The sequence below is a fragment of the Anguilla anguilla genome, chromosome 14 (genome assembly GCF_013347855.1).
Source record: "Anguilla anguilla isolate fAngAng1 chromosome 14, fAngAng1.pri, whole genome shotgun sequence".
NCBI classification, from domain to species: Eukaryota; Metazoa; Chordata; class Actinopteri; order Anguilliformes; family Anguillidae; genus Anguilla; species Anguilla anguilla.
Window position 1 is genome coordinate 15,658,718 of NC_049214.1, and position 21,519 is coordinate 15,680,236.

The following is a 21,519-nucleotide window of genomic DNA, read 5'->3' on the forward strand; positions in this document are numbered from 1 at the left end:
AAAACGCAAAGCAGGAATTTTGTTGGAAGCTGATGGTTTGAGGGATAGAGAAGGTTCTGGTATATATCAGTAATGGGACTTTGCAGAGATGGTTTTCTCCAGTAACATTATACCACTTGCTCTGTTGTCAGCAGGAATGGAAAATGCAAAAACAGCATTTCCATGAGCAAAGAATAAAGCATTTAAATGACATATGGTAGTTAGGATATTAAACACTATTAACACTATGTTGAGGTGAATGACCATGTTCTACCTTGTGACATCTGCTCCTGAAGTGTTGCACAGACAGGAGTTAGAGGCAATGTGGGTGGGTATTGCCTCATTTTGCAAATCAAGATAGCTTTAAGAATGCATTTGTGATCTCTTGAATACTGTGAGCGACCAAATTCTTTCTGCATGATACTGTAAATTGACAAAGCATTAATTTCAGATTAAAGGAAAAAAAGTGCTGTGAAAAATACTTTATTTGACAGGGACTAAGATAATAGATTCCTGACAGTTTTATTAGAAGAAGCAGAATGGGGCAATTATTTAGCAAAGGATAGTTTTGTTGTTGGTAAATAAAATGTGAACTCAAAAAAGGTCAATTTTGAGTTGCCATCAATACATTTTATGCATTACCAAAGAAAATGAACAGAAGGAGCCTTTGTATAACATCAGAAACAATATCAAAGGCTTTTAAATATATACTATTCTGAAATAATTCCAGTCACTTCTTCTTTAATAAAATGTATCCTTGAGCTTATGGTGCTCTATTCAATAATGTGGGGGCTGTACCAAGTTTTCAGAATGGACCATCAGATGTATTAGCATCTAAGAAATGGCAGCATCAGATCTATTTGGTATATGGTGATTAGGTCCCATACATGGCATTTCACAGGTGTTTTGATGGTGGATGACTCAGGATATAATCTCTCCTGGTTTTTTTCAGAACCCAGAGGAAGATAGCTATTACTATGAATACCCTTACTATGAGGACATGGATTCCAAGCCCCATGAGTCATCCCCAGCTCCAGATGAGGTTGCAGGACCCATCACTGAGGGTGACAAGGTATGGTCTTTTCATTCCTGTTCCTCTTCCTGTCCCATTTATTTCTTCTTCCTGTAGAAGACTTTATCCTTCCTCTCCTGCTGGACTGTACTTGGTTGTGAACATGGTATTGTCATGGTCAGGTTGACGTATTGGGCAATGGCAAGGTGACAACAGTGGAGAAGGTTGTGACCTCGGTGACGGAGACTGCCACTGGGGAAGGCCCCTCGGAGGACTCCTACACTGAGGAGACCAGCCCTTATGAAAGCTACGACAACTATGGGAACTACGAAACCTACTACGATGAATCCACGGCAAAGCCTGACTCCTCTCGACGGGTGACCATCACTGGCAGCGTGGACCATGGTACCGTGACTGGTGCTGAGGTGGACCTGGGACTTGGGGGAAGGATTAATCTGGGCACCGGAGTGGACCTGGACAAGAAGATCACCACAGGCAGCTCGACTATCACCATGACAGGGAACGTTACCCGCGTGAGTACAGCTCCTGCCCTATTCTGCAGAGCAGAGCGTTTTACTGAAACTGTGCTTGTGCAAAGTCGCCTGTCAATCACACCCAATCTGGGACCACAATGGTGTCCTGAACAACAGATGAAGACTGAAAGTGAGGAAATGGGAAAAGCTTGTGTTTCTCTTGTCTGTGGTGCAATAACATCAACTGGCAGTGTCATATGTCTCTCTGTCTCTGCAGGTTGGAGGTGACGACCACTATGGCGAGGGCTACGAGTACGGAGAGGACTACCGAATTGACCATGGAGCCGGTGGCGGCAGCAGTTCCTCGAGTTCTGGTGGTTCTGTGAGCGTCGGTGGTGGCTCTGTGAGCGTTGGAGGTGGCTCTGTGAGCGTCGGTGGTGGCTCTGTGAGCGTTGGCGGTGGTTCTGTGAGTGTCGGCTCTGCAGGCACTGGGGGAGGATCCGCGAGTGCTGGGGCTGGTGCTGGTGCCGGTGTCGGTGTCGGTGTCGGTGCTGGTGCTGGTGCTGGTGCTGGTGCTGGTGCTGGTGCTGGTGCTGGTGCTGGAGGCACAGCGGGTGGCGTGGAGGGTGAAGCAGATTATACAGATCTCGATGGGTTCAAGGAGGAATCCTTTGATGATGACGATATGACGATAAAGGACATCTATGACTACACAGATGTGGACTACGGCGATGGAGAGTTACCAGCAGTGCAGAATGAGTACGAACAGGTAGGGTCTCATTTTTTTGTTTGTAAAGGCCACAGATTGTGAGACTGCTAAGTGAAGTTAGTCTTGAGTTATAGATATTATATAAACCAGCTGGATTTGTTCAAAAAAATGTTAAAATGAAACACAAAGATGATGTATCTTTGGCAGGTTGGCGGAGCCAGGGGAGAGAAGGGGCAGAAAGGAGAGCCTGCTGTCATTGAACCTGTAAGTATAACTGCTCATAGATTTGTGTGTGTGTGTGACTCAGCACACTCACTTATAAAAACATAGCACTACACTGCAATGCACACAATCATGCACCCACAGTGTAATACACTGAATATGGTGTCAATGTCTTCAGATGTACTACTTTGCAGATTTCTAATTTTTTCAGCCTTTGCTGCTACTCTTGATGTCAAATGTTTTAAAATAATTCACTCATGACTGTATTTTTTATACACACACACACACACGCACACAAACACACATACACACACACGCACACGCACACACACAGGAGGGGGCACCCTCATGTACATATTAATTCTGCTGAAATGTATTGTAGGTTACATCTCTGGCAGTTCTGAAGCATAAACATTTGCAGAATGGCTTCAGTGAAGTATGTTGTATTATCTTTCAAGTCTAAACATACAGGAGGCCAGCATAAACACAGAGAGACCAGCTGCAAATGAGCTGACCAGAGAAATAGCTGGGGATTCTGCGTTCTGATGGTTGTATGTCACACAATGCTACACTTCACAGACCCAATGTTGTAGTGTACATCACTGATATAATACATGATGGCATGTAATGCACAGTATTAATGAGAATAGAATATCTCAAGTAAAATATCTTAAAATATCTTTTATGTAAATGTCTTTTCAGCAGCCAAGCTACAAGGCTGTTTTAAGATCTTTTACCACCCAGAATGACCTGGCCTCTTCTGAATGGCCTTTTAACTACACAATACATTGGGCCAGGCCAGAACCTGCCCCTCTCACTCACACAAAAATCACAGAGCTGTAAACCAGGAAAACTCATTCCAGGCTGTGAATTTCCAGAGGTCGGCTGGGCATGACATACATTCATACAGCGGTGCAAAAAGAGTTAATCCTTCCTGTCTGCTGAAGCCATATGCAGTTCACACTCAGCGGAACCTCGTCATTTGACAGGCTGTCCTGGAATAGACTCCTTTTCGCTGGAGTAACTCATGGCTTTGATGTTTCTTTTTCTAATGAGACTGTCTCCCTCGCGTTGTAAAGCCTTGTTTGTGGGTTAAAGGAAAACCATGTCATTTATTTAATACAAACCAAATAGAACAATCTGTGAATTTACATGGGTTTGGTTTGGTTAAATACATACTTTTTTTTCAGCTTTCAAATGGATTCTCATAGCCACAACTGCTTGAATTGCACCATGGGAACTCGCTTACATGTGAACCACATACACACACACATGCATGCACACACATACACACACACACACGGAGGAAAGCTGAAGGGCACGCCAGCCCTAAATCAAATACTTGCTAGTGGAATAATTCCACAGGTGGAGAGAAAGGGAGGAGCTCCACTCCTTTAATGGGATTGATGCCTAATGTGTGGTAGCATACACACATCCACAAACACACATACAAAATAAATATGGATCATTGAAATCGTAGATGCTTATACCCAAATTCATTGCATTATTAGCATTATAAAGCACAGAATGCAGTTGTCTTGTGTTTATTCTACTCTGAGACCACAAATCCAAGGAGATCCCTGCTCAAGAGATTTTCCACATGCTGTGTATATAGTTTCATTGAGTAAATAAATAAATAAATAAGTAAATACTTTGTAGCCGAGAAGTGTGCAGCTGGTGCAGCTGGTGCAGCTGGTGAGGTTTTGTTATTGGTTTTTGGTACACATGACACAAGAGAACAAAAATTTGTAAAGTGCTTGAAAGATAGATCTCCTCAAGGCTGATGCTGGCCTTCATGCTGTCTCTCTAAAATGAGTATGCTGTGAAGAGCCCTCTCATCTGTCCAAAACAGAACGTTGAACGCCTGTCCTATCTGTATACTCTGGGAAATCATATCTTCAGGCTTGTCTAGTGACTTAAGTGCTACCCACATAGTTTCCTTTTTCCTATCATATTGTTCTTTGAGTTGTTTTATTTAAAACCAATCCAATAATGCTCCGCTAGGAAATCTAGCCTTCAGTATTTTCTAAACTGACTTGTAGGAGGCTGTGAATCTATTTTTATTTGGAAAATAAATGTTGCCTGGATAAGTGTGTTGACTATGAAAACATGGTACAGTAGCTGTAGGTTTCTATATTTGCAGCTACAAAGGAGCCCAGATGGGGTCTTCCAATATGCTAGTTCTACCACACGGAAGGAAATTCTTACCATGTTCAGTAAACACCAATTAATGTCGATGAAGATTTTCTGCATGTCATGCCAGCTATCGGGAGAGAGAGGGCTGAGGCCCGTAGTGTATGTTTTTTGCTCTGCATTCTCTGTTTCACACAGAGAGCTGGAAGGGCATTGTACTTAATCTTGGCTTGATTTGGACAACACAAATCTTCTTGGACAGACTTGCTTCCTGTGTAGCTGAAGCAAGCTGTTCTCTATAATCCACACATGAACACACACCACCAGATGGTAAAAAGAAAACTCCTGGTTTTACAATCAGATTTCTAAATCAGATTAATTTAATGACATATTACTGGATTGATTCCTCGCTGTTTTCCTATATAGAATGGTACATTGTATTAAAATTTGAATATGCTTTTTCCAGACGAATACAAATCCATGCATATACACGTGCACACGCACACACGAGCAAACACACGTGCGCACACACACACACAAACACAAAGAGGAAAGCTGAAGGACACACCAGCCATCAATCAAATACTTACTAGTGGAATAATTCCACAGGTGGAGAGAAGGGGAGGTGCTCCACTCCTTAAATGGGATTGATCCATGATGTCATACGGCGGGCAGGCTGTCACCTGTATGGGCTCTTCATTCCCTGACACACATGTCTAAAGTGCCTGTGTTTTCTGCATTGCAGGGAATGCTGGTGGAGGGTCCGCCGGGTCCTGAAGGCCCTACCGTAAGTACCTCCGTCTTTCCCTCTGTTTCTTTCGGGAGTTGCTACAGCCAATCAGACTCATTTGAATACAGCTGTTCTTGCGTCCTGCCCTCTCTCTCCTTCTTTCCCTCCTTCTCTCTCTTTCTCACACGCTGTTCTTTTCTCAGCCTCATCCTGGCTATCATCACGTCCCCTGCAGATGCTGTTTTCTATTGGTTTTTTGGAAGAGACTTTAACAAAACATATTCTGAATAATTTTGGCATGTATCGCTGTCAATTATGAAATGGAATAGTGGGAGTCGTAGTAGAGTTCTGGAAGGCTGTGATTCGCCAAGATTCTCTGTAAGGGAGTGGGATGTACACATTTATTTATGACACGCTCCTTCTTGTGTGCTATTTGACCTCAAGGTGCTTGGGAACACAGAAACCAGCAGTGGTTGCCAAGAATAACATGAAGAATGTATTGAAGGAGGATAGGGAACTGATTTACGCTTTGACAGATCCCCTAGCCTCCTGTTAGACACCTATCTCCTGGTGTGTTTGATAAATGAGAAAGCTAAATGTGTATCTATGTGTCTGTGTGTGCGTGTGTGTGTGCATGTGTGTGCATGTGTGTTTTATTATTGATATGAAGTGAGCTTTGATGTCATCCTCAGGGTCTCCCTGGGCCCCCAGGTACGTCTGGATCCCCAGGCATTGCTGGAGATCCTGGAGATAGGGTGAGTACTGTGTATCCTCAGAGCACTCAAACGACTTGGGCTTTCATGCCAAAGAAGTAACTTTGCAGCCTTTAAAACAGCTCTTTCTCCACAGAACCACTCCATGAGTACGGTCCAATAATGCCTCAAAAGCCCTGGAGCAGAGCATAGTTTGGAAAGAGTGTAACATCTGTCCTACATATAATATGAGATTATTTCAGCTTTCCTAGCAGTATGCTCTGTCCCTCACAAACAGCCTCTGACTTTCACTTGTCACTGATCCTTGCAGAGGCTCTCCATCTCTGAGTCTCAGTGATAATTACATAAAGCCACTCAGTTCCAGAGTCAAAATAATCGGCAAACACATGCTTAGCCCGAGACTCTCTGTAATAATTACATAGAGCCAGTTGGTCCCAGAGCCTATGTATTCCTCAAACAGAGGCACTCAGTGCCAGTCTGATTTTTACAAACACACTACTGTATACTGTACCTGTGAGAAACGTAACTTGGAAGGGTATGGGCTCTGAATTGAATGTTGGATAGACCACTCTGCTCACAACAAAGCATACATGCACTTCCTATTTATTTTATGTGTATTTATAGATTGTGGATACATCCTTAAAATATTGCTTTAATCAATGTAGATGGAAATGTAACATGATGTGCGAATCTTTCTTACAGGGCCCTCCTGGTCGTGCAGGCCTGCCCGGTGCTGATGGCCTGCCAGGCCCCCCAGGGACTGTCTTAATGATGCCTGTAAGTAAATGCTCACAAGTGTGCATACGCCTTCGCTATGGCCCTGCTGTAATTACACAAATTCCCTCTGAATGGTATCGGTATGATAGACTTAACAATGCTGATGTGTTTGTCCTCATGGTGAGTTTTGACATACCTGTTACCCCGCACAGATGTTCTCTGAGCTAGCATTGCAGACAACAGCATAAACTCCCAGTTTGTGGGGGTTCTTCTTCCCATATTATCTCACTACTGCTTTTTATCATCTATCGCACTATGGTTTTCGAGAGTCAGAGTTTCTTCTGTTATTGGAATGCAGGAATATCATCACCCTATGCTTCTGGACTAAGCCTGGGAGTGCTTAGAGGAGATTGTGTAAAAGTCTGTCTCAGCACAGTAGCTCCACCCTCTGGCACTCCCATTGTTTCTTTTATCCCCTATTTGGAATCTCTAATTGTGTCTCTCAAGTTATTGCTGTGCCACCGATACCCAAGGGCACTGCAGCCTCCAATAAACTACCATGCACTAGCCAGTGGTGACTATTCTCCACACCACAGGCAGTATTACAGGGGAGCTAGATCCAGTTGGAGTTAAGGTGCAGCTCACATAGATGATAGCTGTTCATCTGTGGGTTCCTCGCACATTTTTGGGAGTTACTCATGCAGTGGTATTTAAAGGAACCCTGGCTAACTTAAAATCCTGCCCCTGAACATCTGTCTTCAACTACTGTGGACTCCATCATTGTTGCCTAGTGACTTATCCAGGCTTAAACTTGCAATGTCACAGCTGTAGGACCCATGCTGTGCTCATGGCAACTGCCTTTACCAGCTGAGCCACTCAGGAACTATTGTTTAGTTCCCCAGTCCCTGAATGGATGTGTTTACTGTTATAAAGATCAATTAATTTCCTCAAGCCCATATTTATACTGAGTTGAGTAAGCAAAGAAAATGGCTCCATTTAGTGTAGGCAGTAAAGTAGTAATATATAAAGATGTGATGGTCAGATTTTTAAGCAAGTCCTGAGTATCTCTCAGTGGACATGGTTTGACCTTGGCTCACTACACAGAATCTGCAGAGCAAGCCAATCTAAACACACACAACTGCCACTCCCATGGTGTTATTACGACACTAGATATTTTTCCAAAAAGTGAAAATAGAAAAAAGTCTTCAGCATCTGCAGACTGAAAACCCTGCCCACACCCCTCCCCATAACGGCTTCTGCAGCCTTCCCCTGTAAATCCCATGTGGGAGTTGAGGGATTTCAGGTAGCGCCGGGGAATTTGGATTCCGCTCCACTTCCACTGTGTCTGATTAAATAAACAGCAGTACCAGCTCTCCACCAAGGAGTGCTGGGAATCGCTGTTCCCAGATCAGTGAGGTCATTAGATAGGGGATCAGATTGAGGATCTGAAAGGGGAGTGGGCCGGATCTCAGACAGCTCTCCACAGGTGAGACAAACACCCGCCTTGATGTTAGCTGGAGCAGCGTGTTCTTTCCGCTCGCTGTGTTGAGACGTGTGAATTGTGATGGCAGGGGAATCTCTCCAGAGAGCTGCATGTCTTCTCTTCCCCTTTCTCTTGGACACTGAAATTGCTGCTGGCAGCCTAAAGCGCATAGGGCCTATATAAACCCTGGAGCAGTGCCAAGAAGTACATTTCACTCAACTACTCCACTGAGACAGTGCTGGCTGAAGCAGAACTGCACGTCAAGTCTCCATATCTATTTTTTTTGTTTCCCTCTTTCTCCATAGAAACCAGTACTAACTTAATTCCCCTTCAGAGGATATCTGCTGTGTTATAAATCATTTCAGCAACCTTTAAAAAAAATGTATTTTATATTTTTAATTCAAGTTCTGTGATCATAGAACTGAAAACAGTCAGTTTTTCTAAATGTCCACTGTTTGAAATGGCAAGTGAAAAGGGCTGTTAGAGTCCTTTGAAATGCGTACATAACAGGAACCCATTTTGATGTTGTACTTAGGTGTTGTTTGCTTGTGTTGTCATGTCTCCTTCCCTTTGCTGCAGTTTAGAGGCTCACTTTTCAGTTTGATGTACAACTTGCTATTATCCTTCATAAAATCTTCGAAGTGAAAATTTTTACTGATCTCAGTTTAAGTCAGAGATTTCCACAGCACTGTTTTCAGAATGCAATGCATAAAAATGTCATTTTACTCCCATGATCACAGGAGCCCATCCCAGTATGTCCCAGTAATTTACCCCATGAATCATTCATCTGTTCATCATTCATTTGGCTGTTTGGTGATTTGTTTGACAGTGTGGAACACAAACAGCTCAGTGAGAGTGTCTGCAGCACACCCTGTTCACCATGTTCTCTGCTTGCAGGCCTGTCAGGTGGCTCAGCCTGGCTGTGAACAGAAAGAATTCAGGCCTCACAGGTTATTCATAGATCATAAGAGCACCATGGCCTTCATTTTTCATGTGTAAATAGCCAATAAATGACTATCAAAATGAAATGATGTTGGCTTGGAGCTTACATATTTCTCAGACCATCTTAATGTGGACCTGTTCCAGTAAAATTTTGCATAGAGCATGCCCTGGACCAAGAAATTGTATAATCCTGGCTACTGATGTAGTTGCATTCTTGAATTCCTTTAACCGCTAACAAATACATCATTTTGATTGGCTTAGGTTCCAACACTGAAATTGGACACTTGTCAAAGGCCAACATGATTTCATTGATGTCAATAAAGGATAAAAAAGTTGCAGTGGCGTATTTTCCAGGGCTCTGGTTTGTCCACAACTAAATAGAAATGGCCTGTGTTGTTGGGGCTAAAGTTATCCAGCAGATGGCAGCACAGGATTAAGGGCAGAATAGCACTCAGACTGCAGCTGAACAGTGAAAATAGAACAGATAGAAAAAGGGCGGATGTTGCAGGCTCTTGGGATCTCAGAATCTTGTTGCTGGAAATTTCTCTCAAGAAGAGGAAGCACTAAGTGCCTTCCTTATACTGTTGAGGTTTTGTCTGTCTGCTCTAATCAGAGATCAATTCTGGAAATTGAAAAGATTGATCAGACAAAAAAGGTTTCACTATTGCCTTATGAAAACATAGCAATTATTATATTTCTGAGCGATACACTCTATATAATAGCCATTTAAAATATTTTATGAGTTAAATTTTCTTCATGTATGTACAATCAATAGATTTTCATGAAGTTGATACTTTTTAAATAAATAAGTTACTTGGTAATGGATGATTAGGGGAAGAGTATTTCAGACGGTTCATGGTATTCATACAGCAGAGGGGCTACACTATCTCCCCCCTTCCTTTTTTGTTCTCTGTAGGAGTTCTTTGTTAGCTCCACTTCTCAAATTGTTGACTGCAGTTTGTTCTGCAATCATGTGCCTTAGCTCTCTCTCGCTTTCTTTCTTCTCTCGTCCCTCAGTTCCGCTTCAGTGCAGGAGGGGACTCAGGACAGAAGGGGCCTGCTGTGTCAGCTCAGCAGGCCCAGATGCAAGCCCTCATGCAGCAGGCCAGGGTAAGGACACACACGCACACACACATGCACACCATACACACACGCACACACACACTCACGTGCACACACACATGCACACGCACACACACACACACACATACACACACACACAAGCACACCTACACACACACACACACACGCACACACACACGCACACATGCGCACACACACACGCACATGAGTCACACATGTAACTGTAGTACATTCCCTGACTGCTTCCCCTTGTGAACATGCTTTTGTGTGTAACATTATCATTTTGTTTCTGCAGCTGGCTCTTAGGGGTCCTACAGGACCAATGGGTTTGACTGGGAGGCCCGGGCCTTTGGTATGTGCTGGTTCCTGAATCTTATATCCTGTATTTCTTTCCTTTTACTTGCTTTGATTTGTATTGTTTGGTTTCATCCATAAAATATTTTCCCTAATACTTGTTGGTGTCTTACTATCCCAGGGTTCTCCAGGTATTTCTGGACTGAAGGGAGAGTCTGGGGAGAGTGGTCCACAGGTAGGGGAATGGAGCCTCTCACAGAGCCTTAATCCCTGCTCCTCTGGGCTTTATATTCAGGACTCCGTGCCTTTCCTTTCACTTGCACTTCCAGCGATCCAGTGAAGCTTACGAGCATGGCATTTTTGCATATCTGTGAAACTGCCAATGCAGCAAGATAAAACTAAGACCCATAGACACTGAGAAAATAACTTTGATCCTCAGGCTTTGATCTTGCTTGCAGTGTTGGTTTAGTTACCTTGCAATTATGGATAGGCTATAAATATTCTAAAAACAGTGTGTAAAATGTAGAAAATATGCACCTTTGTAGAATCTTTGTTTATGTTATTAAATAATTTACCCTCAATTTGCAGAATTTTGTCATTCTAGTTTTGTCATATTTTTTGTTTCGTCTGTCTTGCAGGGACCTCGTGGCCCTATGGGGTCCCCTGGGCCTACAGGGAAACCAGGAAGACGGGTGAGTCAGTTCTGCAGTTTGTGTTGCCAATGGGGTCACCTTTAAAATGACATGTGCAGCATCACCTCCGTGGCAAGGCTGGTATTCTAGCTTCAGAATTGAGTTTCGGCAAGCCTGAGACCATGATTTTCAGCCAATCCCACACCCGCTTTCTTTTACCTCAGTCCCAGAATTTTTTATGAGCCCCTTCTGGACTCATAGCCCCTGTGTTTTTTCATCCACTTCCCACTCCGAGGCTTTGATGGACTGAAATTGAGGGAAGTGTAATAGGACCAAGATGAAAAGAATTCCAGGTCCTTTGACGGTTCTTTGTCCTGCTGTTGTGGATGTCTGAAATGAATAAACACAAGTGTACCAAAACGGGACTAATGGAGACGCTATATTGAAAAACCCTACCTTTAAGGTACATCCTTTGTTTTTTGGATTGTAATGAGAAAAGGGCAGAATGTTTTCCTGAAATAAATTACCACAGATTGAAATGGGACTTCACTATGAATCACATTCATGCCACAAACACTTTGCAAAATCAGCTTGTTTATCTGATAAATAAAACATATGGACGGCTGCCTTCAGGATGCAGGACATGGTACCTGAGAAATATGCGTATGGCTTTCTTCTTCCACTGGTGTAGCACAAGAATGTATGCTGGATTTTGGTAAAATTGCAACATATTTCAACACACTATGGGAAGAAGAGGAGATGCTTTCATCAGCTTAAGCATATCTGCTGCTGTACTTAGAATTACATCCAAAATGTGTTCAATGTATAGTAATAATAATAATAATAATAATAATAATAATGAGAAGAAGGATTATTATAATCATAGTAATAATAGTAAATGTATAATATAAAATGTATTTAAACTGTTATTGTGTGTTCAGGGTCGGGCTGGGGCAGATGGAGCCAGAGGAATGCCAGGACTGACAGGAACAAAGGTAAAGTGTCTAGGCCACACATTATCGACATATAACATGACGGCTAGCAAACCAAAGTTTCTCATCCATTATGCTGGAAGTTGTGAATCGATCATCATTACTCACTCAGACCACCCCATGGATCTGTCCTGGTCTCTCACCCTCATGAAGCGAAGCCAGAACTAAAATATAGTTAATTTGTATTAGTGCAAGTAATATTACAAGAATACTCACTGTACTGGAAATGTTGTCTGCGAGGCCCGACAGTACTATATAAATCAGGTGATGCACTTCTGTTGTATGTGACTCTCGATAAGAACATCTTCTAAATTAATTTTTAGCATTTGTCAATTGCCTATATTGAGGCATGGCTATTATGAAGTGTGGCCATTTAGCATATCTACTGTTTTAAGGACACCTAAAAAATCTGTTTCCTTCATACAATAGGGTGATAGAGGGTTCGATGGCCTTGCCGGATTACCTGGTGAAAAGGGACACAGAGTAAGTGCTGTTTTTTTTGTTTTGTTGCTACGCTTTGTTTTCCATGGTTTTAAATATGGCATCCCATATAATATTTAGTTAAAGCAAACTTCCCCTGAACAGATGACCAATGAGGCAAATTGCAGCCCAGATGTTTATAAATGCTATTGTTGTGTAAACCTCTGTTGTTTCAGCTGTTAGTGTAGTGGTGGGTTTATTGTTACAGTCAGCTGTGATGTATTATATGTACCACGCTGACCCAGAAGTTCTGCTCACAGGGTGTTTCTATTAGGGGTAGAGAACAATGTCAAAGAACCAAAGAGATTGACCTTATTCTTGTCAAAGAAAGACTTGTGAATATTGCTGGTTACAAGGAAATCCACCAAGCCTGACTAGAACCACTTCTTCAAGCTGACCATGTACAGAATGGCAAGAGCTCAGTTACCATGACATGAGCTCAGGGAGACAGGGACAGAGTGTCTGTCCATGCCAAACAATATGAGCCACCCATTATTTTCTCATCTAGTGATGTGTACAGTGTCCTATGTTGGCTGTTCACCACCATGACCTGTGATAACTTGTGCCTGTTTGTTGTGCTGGCCGGGGATATCTGCCGTACACTTAGCCGAAAAGTGAAAGAGCATTCAGAACTTCAGCACTGAGTGGCAAGCCAAATATTGTCAACACAGACATTAAATGGTTGATTTCTCGATTCTGCTGAAAAGAATCAATGCTATGATATAAACACAAAAAAAATCTCCTTGTATCAGAGCCTGTTGCATAGAACACTCCAATCCATGTTGTTTCTGTAGGTGTTCATATCTTCACTGTGTTAATGTAGAGACACCGTTCACTCTCTGGTACTGGTGAAGAGTTGCATTAGTGTTGTGTTTGGCTGTGTACTACCCAAGGCAAAGCCTTTTATGGTGAGAACTGAAGGAAGTTGAGCAGCGGTTCACCATTCCCATGTTTACTCAGATCTTCTGCTGTGTATAGAATGCATGTTTGTACCAGCAACATGAACTCTGCCTGTATTGCTTGATGAAATGTGACTGTGGTCTATGACCATGTGCTTCTCTCATTGGTGCATGTTTGGTATGTGTGTTTTTGTGTGTTTCTAGGGCGAGGCAGGGCCACAGGGGCCTCCTGGACCAACAGGAGAGGATGGTGAAAGAGTAAGAGCTTTGACAGTCCTCCCTCCTCCCCCACCACTCATCAGCCTTCCTTGTCTCTCAGCTTTTTAGTTAATCTCTCTTAACCTCTGTTATCCACCTTCTACTTCCCCCTCTCAGTTCTGTCATCCTTCTATATCCTTCTTATCTCCCACAAACATGCTTTCCCCACTAATTCAACCCTTACCATTCCTCTCATCTTCTTCCTCTTATTGCTCTACTTAAACAGCAGCACACTTATCCCCCTTCCCTGTTCACTTCTTCTCCCTCAGGTCTCTCACTTTAACCCCACCCCCTGATTTTCCCATTCTTTCTTTCCAAGTGACAGTTCATTGCTACTGCTGTGTGATGAAATTCATAAATGGAATGGAGAAATTACTCATAAGATCAACAGACTGAGGCCATTCAGGACCATTCTGAGCTGGGCTGATGTCACCCTTACACCATCTCCTCCTCCCCTTTCCCATTATCCCTGTGCTTTGATCCTGCCTCAGTTCTGTATGGTTTTTGTGTCACTGCAGTTTGCCTGTCTGGTTAGGTCACTGGACTGCCTAGTACCACATGGCTTAACTCAACAAGCAGTCTGGACAAATTTCCCAATATGGCATGTTGATTTGGTTGTGAAACTTGACCTTTGGCTTAACAATTGTGTTTCCTTCTCACAGGGCGATGATGGTGAGGTCGGACCAAGGGGTCTGCCAGGCGAGCCTGTGAGTGCTCTTCTTTAAAGTTTTTATTCTTATCTTCCGTCTGCTTTATATCTGAGTAGCTTTAGCTGTGCCTTATGCAGTTATGTGGTCAGCCTTTCCAGTCTTGTTGTGGTTGGATGTTCTTCCCAGACTAACAGACCTCCATTTTCACTGGCCCAGACAGATCGAGTTTCAGAGGTTTGGAATCCATACCTCACATTCCTTTTAAGCAAAATAAAAATTTTCCATTGCTATTCCTGTCTGCTGAAGGTGAAAGTCCGGAAAGGCAGCTGATGAAATCCTGTACCTGTAATGTCAAAGGTGGCAGAGCGACCTTTATAGCATCTTCTCCTGCTTTTTATTCCTCCATCCTGCACTGTGCCTTTGAGACTAAGACCCTAATAAAATTAGCTTGAAAAGAATGGTCTTTTCTTCCAATGGTCGGGAGGGACTGTGACCTGGACGGCCCCGATGCTCTGCTGGTGGTGAATGCAGTCGGGGCACAGTGTCCTGATAATTCACAGCCGCAGTTGCACAAGCTGACCACAGGAGGCCGATTATATGCATTTCTCTATTCCAACAATAAGGCCTATAGCATTTATAATGACCTAAATCTAATTTTAATGTACAATTTGGTTTATTGGTCAATATATAAATGGCAAAAAATGCAGTTGAATTTGGTCAATTCTATTTTATACCACATTCATATGTGATATTTTGTCAATAACTGCTCCTACGTTTTACGACTTACATTGGCATGCGTATAATAGTTTTGGCGTTGCCAATGTTATTTTCCTTTGCCAAGAATATCATGGCACTGGCAAATGTCATAATCAGTAGCTGGGAGACAAGAAAGAACCAGCATAGTTATTCTGAAATAACATTATCAGCCTCATTGTCAGTTTACATGGGTATGTTTCTGCACCACAATTGGATACAAAGAATGTCTTCATTGGTATGACAGCACATGCCTACTTGAGATCATGGCTTCAGGGCCAGATAAAAATAAAAAAGCCTAATTTAAATGTCTGAGGTTAGTTTGTTGTTGTCCACAGTCTGACTATTGATTAATGTCATAGATATACTGTATGTAATCTCAGATCATTTGTGCATGCCCATCATGTCAGAATGCAGCCACAGTCTACACATAGTTTTACACACATAAAATTAGTATGGACTGCTGGTAGAATAAAATTAGACTCCGACTGCAGTGTTAGCGCAGCATAGACACTGTTCTAGAGGCAGACTGGCTGCCAGCCTTCCTGCAGCTGCAGTTTTCTGGACAGACCAGCAGAGGGAAAACACCAAACAGCTCCCCCTAGGAAAGCATTGCTCAGGCATGACCTCATCCTTACCAGCATCTCAGCAGGAGGGTGAAATCACACCCGGAGTCTTTAGTTTTACAGGTCTCACCTTTTTTTGCCCTGTAACCCACTCATAGCTCTTTCACGCTTTCTGCTTTCTCACATTATCATCAAAGGGTTTCTTCAGCCAGGCAAGGTGTTGTTTTAAATTTAAATTTGCCTAGTTTTGCTACTGAGGTGCGAAGTGCATATCTGCACGATGATGCCTTTTTAAAGCCCTTACTTACCATTTTAGAGTCACGTTTCTGTTTTTCCTTTAGACAGGCCTGACTGTTTTTTTTCTTTCTTTCTTTCTTTCTCCCATTCTCTCTCGCTGTCACTCCATCACACTATTTCTCTGTCCTCACAGGGGCCTCGTGGTTTGCTAGGACCAAAGGGACCCCAAGGGCCTCCTGGATCTCCTGTAAGTGTGGGAATACAGCCTCACAAAAATCATTATTTTGTGGCCCACAGTCCTTATTGAATATATCAATTGTGTCCTTAGCAAGTGATTGCTTACCTCATTTCAAGCACAGAATAAATATGTATTACTCTGCTTATATGGAATAAATATCATCAGCCTGCTTATATGGAATCCCATGTCTTCAAAAAACTCTTGTCATGAAATCTTGATGCATAATTCTACTTTGTACATTTATACATGGCCACAGGCGGCTTAGCCATCAGCCGGCTTTCATATCAGATTCTTTTTTGCATGACAGGGTGTAACTGGAATGGACGGCCACCCTGGACCCAAAGGAAATATTGTGAGTTTAACGAAACACAAACACATACAACACACAAAACGCACACATGCACATATCTTTATCCGTACATGATGACATCAAGCCGAAGAGCTGAAAAAAAAACACCGGAGGAATCGCGGTTGAGACTGAGTGTGTGTGAGTAAATTGAGGCCTGGGGCAAAAAGAACACCAAGGCTCTTTCTGTAATTCCAAATCGACTTAGCGGATGCAGTGGTCCTAATGTGAGCCTCTTGTATGCAGGGCTGCTTCCCCGTGGGTATTTTGTCCATTAAGAATAGATGGGAGATGTGCATCTCCCCACCAGCCCAGTCTCAGGCTCTTAATTGATTCTCAATTATCTTGAACGAAGTGCTTGAGTCCTGGCAGTTGCTGTCACTGTGTACGTGCGTGCAGGCCACTGAAGCACAGTAATCTTGCGCTGGAGTAATTGCCTTGTTGAGACCTGAATGCTGATCATTTAGACTGATACTGTGAGAATTTGTAATGGCTCTGTCTTTTGCTGATGGTAAATCTCACTCCAAACTGGAGATGGGAAGCTCTTTGGCGATCGATACAACGTACCAAAAATAATGTGGGCCTGTCTTCCTTGTGTTAGCTGAAGCGCTAGGAATTATGTAAGAAATAAAATCATATCTTAACAAGGAGAACTACTTTTCCTACATTATTATATGTTTAATGAACATTTGAGTCCTGTAGTTGGATGAAGGAGAGTACAGGACCTACCTCTTTCACCATAAAGGGGAAGCATTTGTTATCCTATGTTCTTCTGGGCTGTGTAACAGAAAGCCCAAAAGGGTGAAACCACACATATGGGAACAGTGTGAAGACATTGTGTCTGAGTCTCATCTCATAAGAGTGATATGTTCGCATATTGATTTCACGTGCCTCATGTTAGAGTATCCTTTCAGACCTTGTGGAAGCTGTTCTTGGATAGGAGGGAAATGATACCCCCTCTGTGGCACAGCGGGAGGCAAGTGGGGTTTAGAGGTTGGGGAACTGCAGCATATGCTCACAGCTGCTTCTTTTTAGGGTCCTCAAGGAGAGCCTGGACCTCCTGGACAGCAGGGGAACCCAGGAGCTCAGGTCAGTATCAGCTGCTGAAGAGAACTGAGCCGCAAGGCATTGTCCGTACACCTGTTTCTCTGATCACTGTGCTTCTCCCAGAGCCCTAATCTTCTCTAAGTCACTGAACGGAATCAAGCAGGTGACTGCTTTTAAAGGAAGGTATTTAATTAAGGAATGTAGCTGGTTAACCTCAGAGTGCCTCTTTATCTCTCCACTCAGTGCCCAGCTGTCCAAATTCTCAAGCACTGCACTGAATAATCAGCCTGTTTCTGTGAATAAGCGATTTTCTAACAGGGTGTCAGAAACTTCTACAGGTGTGTAATCTTACAGCGTGTCTTATCGCCATAGGGTCTGCCAGGGCCTCAAGGAGCCATTGGTCCTCCAGGAGAGAAGGTAAGTCTCCTTCTAAACCTTTTGAAGATCACCCAGAGATCAAAACCTGGATTCAGTCAACACCTGTCCACGTTAAAAATGTTATGCTTTTATTTAAATGTTACAAACGTTGAGGACAAATATTAATCAAATGCGAGGACAAATCTATTTTCATTCAGTCTCTTGCTTCTTTTGAGCACATACAGTATGACAGAAACTGCCCTTGTCTTTCACCAGAGACTTCGGTCTCTTGGTGAGAGAACAGATAATCCAGCTATCATCATGTGTTGATTGCTTCTGTCTAGCATGAAGCTTTGGTCTTTATTGCCTACCCTTGGTAACATGGAACCTATTAATTACGTAGTGTGGCTTAGAGCTATGATTGGTTGGCTTCTAAAATACACCAAGGCACCTGCAAAGTACCCAACTATTGGCTCCACCTAGTGGTAGCATAGAGGTACTCTGCTCAGCCATGAACTCAGTACAAAATGGTTTTGTTTTCAAAAAGACAGTAAAGGATCAAAGTGTAATATTTTGACTTTATAATGTTTAATGAATGTGGCATTTCCACTCGTATTTGGGTGAAAATGGCTGAACCCATTGCCGATATAACAGCAGTTGGTGCATTCTAGGTTTCCTAAAGTAGCAGCTTAATGAAGCTCAATGCCTGAAGTAATTGCTGAGCCGAGGGTCAGAAATTGTTTTTATCATACTTGCATCTGCAGTAAAGGGCATGTAAGTTCCCAGAAAAAACTAATTTATCTTTGATAAAGTTCTAATTGGAACTGAAAATAGGATTCAGTGGTGAGAGTATTTATAAATGAAAGGACATTTCAGTGGATAAATTCACACAAAATAAACAGTTTATAAAATTCTTATTGATAATATATTAGTGCGTCCAGACAAACCTGGATTTATTATGCATCACCGAATAGCTTTGAGAACCTGTTCATTTAACTGACTGGATTTGACGTCTCCGTGCTGAGAGTTTAAAAGTACAGGATCAAAAATGCTGGTGTCCTTACAGACAGCACACTTCTCTGAATCTCACTTACACTGACTGCACCTGTCGTTCGCCTGCAGGGTCCGACCGGGAAGCCAGGCCTGTCGGGAATGCCAGGAGCTGATGGACCGCCGGTGAGTGTGTGATTCCCGCTTTTCCCAGACGGTCTGGCTGACCGACAGGTATCTAGGGAAAAGCAGATGACACAAACACAGATGCTGCCACGAGGCAAGATGAGACGAGCAGAGCACCTGGTGTTCTTTGATGTGCAGAGAGACCACATTCCCCATAGTGTCCACACGCCTTTAATTGCCTTTCATGTTGATCCTGGAGGGGGGAATGCAGTACCCTGTTCACCATCTACAAAGATGCTCTGTGCACTCATAAATTTGATTTCACCATCTTCAAGAAATATTACGCAAAACGCAATAAAACAAACATGTCATTATCAAATAATGATATCACTCAAGCTAAGAGTTTGTAATGTGTTTTTATGTGGAAACAGATGTGCCTTCATAGTTCCTGAGTCCCATTCTCAGGGCTTAACTGCTTTACTCACTTTTGGACAGTAGAGCAGCTGTCCTCCCGACTTGTAGGGCCTGGAGCTCAAGGGATTGAATGAGGGTGATAATGATGGTCTTATACTGGTTCTCCCAATTAGAGCCATTATGCATTGTGAGTGGAAGATATTGAGTCTTGACTCTCAGAGGAACAGAGTCCAATCCCTTCATCCCCAGCCTTCTCCCAGTGAGCGTGCTAATAAGCAGCTTGTGGTCCATTGCAGGGAGGAATTATCTGGAATTATGAGAGCACAAGGCCTTGCTGTCTTTGGGTCTTCTGCCACAGCCATCAATGACTGATCATTACTTATCTTGCATTTCAGGAGCCATGTAAAACTGATTTGTTTATTTTTTTTTTGCTAATTATAATATACTCATTATTTTATTATTATAATAGTTTCAAATTGTAATTGGGTAATTATGAGGTTCTCTAATAACTCACAGGGTCACCCAGGAAAAGAGGGACCATCTGGTGAAAAGGGAAATTTTGTGAGTATATAATGCAACATGCAGCACATGCCTTGTAAGGCAAGTCCTTCTGAAATAAATACCACTGTATTAGTTGCTGTGACCTGTGTAATTAAAATTATGTCTTTTTTTCATTTTTGTTCATAGGGACCCGCTGGTCCTCAAGGCCCAATTGGTTATCCTGGACCCAGAGGCGTAAAGGTAAAAAAAAATATTATGCAGTAGATATACATATGAATACCCTAGTAATGGTCTCTTTGATTTCATGTGCCATTTTATATCTGTTTAAAATTCTATCAGAATGTTGGACCACATTATTATTGCGGTTCATAGAAAGTGAGAGTTTGTGTTACAGTAGGTTCTTTTCCAATAAATAGAAAAGCTAAACACGTACATTGCATGAGGACGTCGGGTCATAGATCCGAACATGGAAAATTCTGGTTTCAGACAGCAGGAGTCCTCCTCAGTATTTTGTTCCAATCACCTGTATTTGCTAATTAGCACAATTCTTCAGCTAGGAGGTAGAAGCAATTAGTGTAATCAGCTGGTTGAGTTAACGGGTGGAAGAAACACATGGCAGGACTTCTACTTTCCACCTCTGGATTGGGCAACACATTTATCTCAGCATAGAAACATACTTGAGTGGGTGTAATCCAATAGTGCTACCACTAGGGGGTATAGCATTGTTAATGTTTTTGAATGTGCTTTTTAACTTCACTTTGCCCTTTACATTATAGCTTCACAGAAATTCATACCTAGTAAATTCTTCTTTTAGGGTGCTGATGGAGTCCGTGGTCTGAAAGGAACCAAGGGTGAAAAGGTATGATGTTGTTGTTTTGAGTTATCAATGCTTTGTCTCAATATCAATGTATATGCATTTTTTTCAATTTAGTATTATTATGATTATTTTTAATTCCTGCGACTGTTAGTGTCTCAAATCACAAAACACAGAGCAAAAAGCACATTAAACACAAGGCACTGCTGAGGATCAGTATTTTTACAGATCCAATATACCACAGCTATTCTTTGCAGCTAGAGCGAGAGTTTCTATGGCAACAGACTGAAATAAGGCTTATTCTTCTCCCCTCTGTGTGCCATGCGTCCTATGTTAAGATTAATTAGCCCTTTCATTGCACTCACTGCCACAATTGCTTAAATAAATCTGTGGTCCTGGAGCGTATCCTTAATCACTGAAATGAGCAAGGGGGAACAGACGTTCTCATTTCTGTATGACCTCACGTGTTCTTCCTATTTTTTTTCTCTCACAGGGAGAAGATGGCTTCCCTGGATTCAAGGGGGATATGGGAATTAAGGGTGACAGGGTATGTGATTTTCATTTTTCAATGCATTGTATTATATCTCACACACACACTCACACACACACAAACACACAACGCAGCCACACACACACACGCACATGCACACACACATACATTGATTCAGTGGCTGAGATTTAACAGCTTCCACTTGAAGACAGGAGCCAGCTGGAATCAAGGAAGCATGT

General features: G+C 42.5%; 1 protein-coding gene across 2 annotated transcripts in view; it reads left to right on the forward strand.

Annotated features, from left to right (window-relative positions):
- Positions 1 to 21,519, forward strand: part of col5a1 (procollagen, type V, alpha 1) — a 100,107-nt gene that overhangs the window by 51,770 nt on the left and 26,818 nt on the right. For both annotated transcript variants that reach the window (XM_035390597.1, XM_035390598.1), the window contains exons 6-29: positions 932 to 1,051; positions 1,174 to 1,524; positions 1,742 to 2,233; positions 2,381 to 2,437; positions 5,274 to 5,315; positions 5,951 to 6,013; positions 6,674 to 6,748; positions 10,131 to 10,223; positions 10,492 to 10,548; positions 10,672 to 10,725; positions 11,129 to 11,182; positions 12,064 to 12,117; positions 12,544 to 12,597; positions 13,698 to 13,751; positions 14,414 to 14,458; positions 16,151 to 16,204; positions 16,503 to 16,547; positions 17,577 to 17,630; positions 17,961 to 18,005; positions 19,068 to 19,121; positions 19,992 to 20,036; positions 20,163 to 20,216; positions 20,791 to 20,835; positions 21,284 to 21,337. In XM_035390597.1, the coding sequence (XP_035246488.1) occupies positions 932 to 1,051; positions 1,174 to 1,524; positions 1,742 to 2,233; positions 2,381 to 2,437; positions 5,274 to 5,315; positions 5,951 to 6,013; positions 6,674 to 6,748; positions 10,131 to 10,223; positions 10,492 to 10,548; positions 10,672 to 10,725; positions 11,129 to 11,182; positions 12,064 to 12,117; positions 12,544 to 12,597; positions 13,698 to 13,751; positions 14,414 to 14,458; positions 16,151 to 16,204; positions 16,503 to 16,547; positions 17,577 to 17,630; positions 17,961 to 18,005; positions 19,068 to 19,121; positions 19,992 to 20,036; positions 20,163 to 20,216; positions 20,791 to 20,835; positions 21,284 to 21,337 (2,115 nt within the window). The remainder of the gene's footprint in view (positions 1 to 931; positions 1,052 to 1,173; positions 1,525 to 1,741; positions 2,234 to 2,380; positions 2,438 to 5,273; positions 5,316 to 5,950; positions 6,014 to 6,673; positions 6,749 to 10,130; positions 10,224 to 10,491; positions 10,549 to 10,671; positions 10,726 to 11,128; positions 11,183 to 12,063; positions 12,118 to 12,543; positions 12,598 to 13,697; positions 13,752 to 14,413; positions 14,459 to 16,150; positions 16,205 to 16,502; positions 16,548 to 17,576; positions 17,631 to 17,960; positions 18,006 to 19,067; positions 19,122 to 19,991; positions 20,037 to 20,162; positions 20,217 to 20,790; positions 20,836 to 21,283; positions 21,338 to 21,519) is intronic.